The sequence below is a fragment of the Leptonychotes weddellii genome, chromosome 15, assembly GCF_054177405.1.
Source record: "Leptonychotes weddellii isolate Sample4059 chromosome 15, ASM5417740v2, whole genome shotgun sequence".
NCBI lineage: Eukaryota > Metazoa > Chordata > Mammalia > Carnivora > Phocidae > Leptonychotes > Leptonychotes weddellii.
The window spans coordinates 47113771-47118197 of record NC_138383.1 but is presented as its reverse complement, the minus strand read 5'-3'; the positions used below and the strand labels follow the sequence as shown (position 1 = coordinate 47118197).

Genomic DNA, 4427 nt, shown 5'->3' with positions numbered 1-4427 from the left:
CCATGCTCTTTCCTTGACACCACTCTGAGAATCAGAGAACTGGCAAAGCCAGTTAGAAACTGCCCATAAATCATGAATGTGGTTGGAGATCATGCCCAGGCCAAAGGTCACAGAACGTAAGGGGATCAAGATGAGTCATTTTCAGAAATACAGTTTAGCATCAGAACTTGTGTTCACAGGAAGCCTTCCGTGGAAGTTCAGTTGATAAAGCTGCAGGAAACCCCACTATTCTGGGGGGTATGTGTGTGTTGTGGGGTGGGTAGGGCTGCCGGATTCATGCCTGCTTGCTGTCTCCTACCCCAGCCCCTGAGGGGTCTTCTCAGAGCCTGGTTAGAACCGTCCATGGGGACCAGGTCCCCTACTGTAAAGGGAAGTAATGTGACTTGCCCAAGGTCATCTGGGGGTGGTGGGCAGCTCCATAAGTGGGCAGCCCCCTGAACAGTAAGTAGGTCCTGGCCCACACTGATTTGTCACTCTGGGCCAGCCTCGGGCATTGCAGGAGATGGAGGGACCCAGGGAGGCAGGCTCTGAGGGTTCTATAGAACATGAAGTTTGGGAACTGAAAAGATGAAGGTGACATTTGCATGACTGTATTTAATGGAGAATACAGTGGGTCTTAAGCTTTTGAAGCCCCCTTGAGCCTGGACAAAAGTCTGGTGTTCTGGGGGAGCTTCCTTTCTCTCATACCTACTGAAAATTTTTAATGCCATACCCTGTCTTAAGAAGTGATCATAACACTTTAAGGATGTCTGTCTTGGAGGAAGGTCTTACCCCTCTGTAATGCACCAGATACCTGCATCATGAGAGTTTCAATGGAGTGCCCCTTGTTTCATTTAATCATCACTCATGGGTGCCGTACACACATTAACCTACTTGATCTGTGCAACATCCTTATGAAGTAGGAGCTAATCTGATCATCATATCTGAAGTAAGGCCTGTCATTAGCACCATCTCCATTTTACAGGTTTGGAAAGTAGGGCATGGGGATGTGAGGTAACTTGCTCCGGGACACATAGTGAGGAACAAAGCTGGATTCAAACCAGTCTGGGTCTTGGCCCATGCTCTTCACCACTGGGCTATTGAACTTCTTTCTATTCAATGAGAGAAGGATGTAAAGGACAAGGAGCCTCACATGAGGGACCCCTTGTTGTTTGGGTAAGTGGCTTAGCTCCCCAAATGAGCTTGACCTGGTGATCATCACCCTCATCACCATCATCATCCATGCCATGGTCAGGGTGGTCTTTTGGAAACATAGATCCAATTATGTTAAGCTCCCACCCTTACTTACATCTCTTTAATAACTTCTTATTGTTCTGAAGATAATGACCAAATTCCTACCCCAGGACCTTTGCTCAAGCCATTGCCTCTTTCTGAAAGATTCCACTTCCTGGGTCAGCTTCTCTGTGGACTGTTCCTGTGAAGTGATGTTTCTTTTCTTCCTAGTCCTCACCTGACTCTTACTGTGCCTCCATTAGTGAGACTATTTGATTACTCTCTCTGTCTCACTAGACGGGAAACCCCTCGAGGGTAGAGACCTATGTACCTTATCCTTCACTGGATCCCTAGAGCCTTGCACGGTGCCTGGCATGCCTTTTGGAATGAACCAATAAATTAGAGGTTCCTTCTTGCTTTGAGGTGTAAACTGACTCCCTCACTACCAGTTTGAGGTGCACCAAGTACCAAGTACTCTCAGTTGGGACTCTGGGTCAGTTTACTCACCTTCTTTTATATGTTTGGTAAGGACATGTGATGTTTGTAAAAACCACATGGTGTGCAAAGAGTCTTCTCCTGTCTTCCCTCTTTTTGGCCACGGCAACAACAAGGGTGGGTACTATTATCCTCGTTTTACAGATGAGAAGACTGAGGCTCGGGACAGGGTGCAACCTGTCCAGTGTCACCCAGTGAACAAGTTGGTGCCACTCGGAGTGGGACCCGGGCCCTCGGACACCCCACCTCCTTTCCTTTCATCCGCTGGGACCAGATTTTACCCTCCCCCTCTGGAAACCTCTTCAAACTGCTGCTCTGGTCTCTCCATTCCAAGGGTCAGATGGAATCCCCCAGAAGAGCCACGTAGATCATTATCTCCTCCTTCCAACCCAGCCATGACCTTTATCCTCTCAGCCAGTGCTGGAAAGGGAGTGCCCAGCTGTGCCAGGTTCCTGGCCACGGGGGGAGGAGGGGATGACGATCATCAGCCCAAGCAGGGCTCTAGTCTCAGTCTCCTGGGGAGAGCTGCACATAATGCAGGGCTGTGGGGCCAGGCCAGCCCTATCCTGGGTGCTTCGTGTTCCCGTGAAAAATCTTACAGTTATCTGCATCCTTGGGTACATGCAGTCAAGCGAGTTGCTGGCCTGGCTGGGAGGTGCAGCTCGGTCGATGGAATGGTCCGCCACGGTCTCTTGACTTCTGAGTCTCCCAGGCCGGCCGTGGCGGGGTGGGTGGGGGGGTAGGGGGGGTGGGGACATGGAGTGTGTGTGAGGAGTGTGGGGAGGAGGCAGGTGCACTGAGAGGGGATGTGGAGGTAGGTCCTCCCCCTGTGGTGCATGTCCCATCCGCAGGTGCGGGGAGGAAGCAAGGGAGGAGGGCCGTTCTGGGTGGTTCCCCGCCATAGTCCCGCTTGCACGACCTCCCTCCATGCAAGGGCACAATCAACCACCAGGGAGCTTTCCATCCTCTCCCGGGGCTAAAGTCTCCCCCCGACCCCCACCGCCCCGCTGCTGGACCCTTCCCAACAGAGAATCAAAATGGGTTCCTTTCTCCCAAGTTCTGAGCTGAAGGAGTAACTTCCTGTTCTGCACAGCGGGACCACTCATGGCCTATCAGACGTGGAGGGGGCCGTGGAGACCCTCTTTCTAGTCTCCATAAGGATGAAGGGCCCCAGGGGAGAGGACACCTGTGGCCGGCACAGGTGCAGTTGGAGCCCAGATTGACAGAAGCCCCGCTCCGCCAGGCCGGCCTCGCGTGCACTCACCTCATCCCCGCTGGGGCACTCTGCCTGGGAGTGAAAGCATGTCCCTGCTCCTCCAACAGCCCCAGGTTCAGAGTCAGGTGCCCACGGAGCCTGCGTCCCTCCTCTGCCCACGGCCAGACTACAAGTTCAGTTTCTCAAGAGGTTCCTCGATGTTGAAGGAATACCAGCCAATCCAGAGCACCAGGCTGAAAGCCAGGATCAGGGCCCCCGTGTAGACCAGGAAGTCCCAGTAATCAAGGGAGGCGAAGATGCCTATCAGCAAAAGGACCAGACCCACCGCGTCGAGCAGGAGGGCTGGCACAAGGAGGAATGCACAGCGCCCCGGGTTGCATCTTCCCCACCGCCTCCCCAGGAGCATTGCCTGGGAGGAGCTGCGGAAGCCCAGCTGCACTCCCAGGGCTGATCTGCATGGGTGGGTGGTGGTTCTGCCTCCTGCAACCTTCGCTCTCGCTGCTGGGGTGTGAGCAAATGAGGGAGCCGTCGGGCTGTCTGGATCCACAAGGAAGTACACGTGGGTCTGCCTTTATGAGCATGGCAGCCAGTGGGCAGGATGCTTCTTAACTGCTTCCTGACTCAGGAACAGTCCCGACCCAAACAGCCTGGCATCACTGGTAATGGGACTGGTCATCACTGGGCCAACCAAGTTCCGTGGCAGGGGAGGAGTCAGGTGCCCTCGGAGGGATCTTTTGTGTCAGCGAGGGGCCGTCCGCTGCCTTGTGCTCCGACTCTCGAGTCCTAGGCGAGTCCCGGCAGGTTTCTTCATCTCCTGTGGTAGGGCGGGGTTTTTGTCCCCCTCACCCCTCTGCCCTACTCTTCCCGGCGCAGAAGGGAGGTTTTTAAGACAAAGATATGGAAGGGAGTTTGTTGACATAAATAGATTTTGAAATTGTGCCGTGAGAATTTGTCAGGGCTAGAGACCAAATAGAGACCCAGAGCAGATGGGTGTGTCTTGTGCATTTCTCTACTCTGAAGACCCGGGGACCCGGCTTCCGGCACAGGGAAGCTCACCCCACAGATTAAAGTGACCGAAAGGACAGACCAGGGGAGAAGGGGAGGCCTCTGGACATTGGGCGTGGACTAACAGGCTGCTGCAGGCACAAGTCAGGAAAGGTCTACCTGGTTCTCTGTGTCTTTTCCAGACCAGCGGAATTGATGTTTGCCTCCTGTCTCAGGGACGCTGCTCCCATCCCTGAGGGCTTATGTATAACACGGTGGTCTTGTCACTCTGGCCGCTCACAGGGTACGTCCCTGATTCACTGTGGGATCTTGACCTGCGCGCTGAACCTCTCTGAGACTCGGTTTCCCCACACAAATGAAAGAAGCAATTTCCACTCTTTCTCTCACCTTCCCCAGTGGGTGAGAATAAACAGGTGGCTCCAACTTTGTTTCCTAATGTAAAATAGGCCAGGATGACTGAGAAACTTTTAGGAAGAAACTCCTGGAGGTGGGGGACAAT

The 4427-nt window shown here is 53.6% G+C and overlaps 1 protein-coding gene across 1 annotated transcript in view; it reads right to left on the bottom strand.

Annotated features, from left to right (window-relative positions):
- Nucleotides 1–3521, bottom strand: part of TMEM238L (transmembrane protein 238 like) — a 5121-nt gene extending 1600 nt beyond the window's left edge. The window contains exon 1 of the mRNA XM_081805703.1: nucleotides 2972–3521. Within this exon, the coding sequence (XP_081661829.1) occupies nucleotides 3090–3329 (240 nt within the window). The 5' untranslated portion in view covers nucleotides 3330–3521 and the 3' untranslated portion in view covers nucleotides 2972–3089. The remainder of the gene's footprint in view (nucleotides 1–2971) is intronic.
- Between the last annotated feature and the right edge of the window lie 906 nt (nucleotides 3522–4427).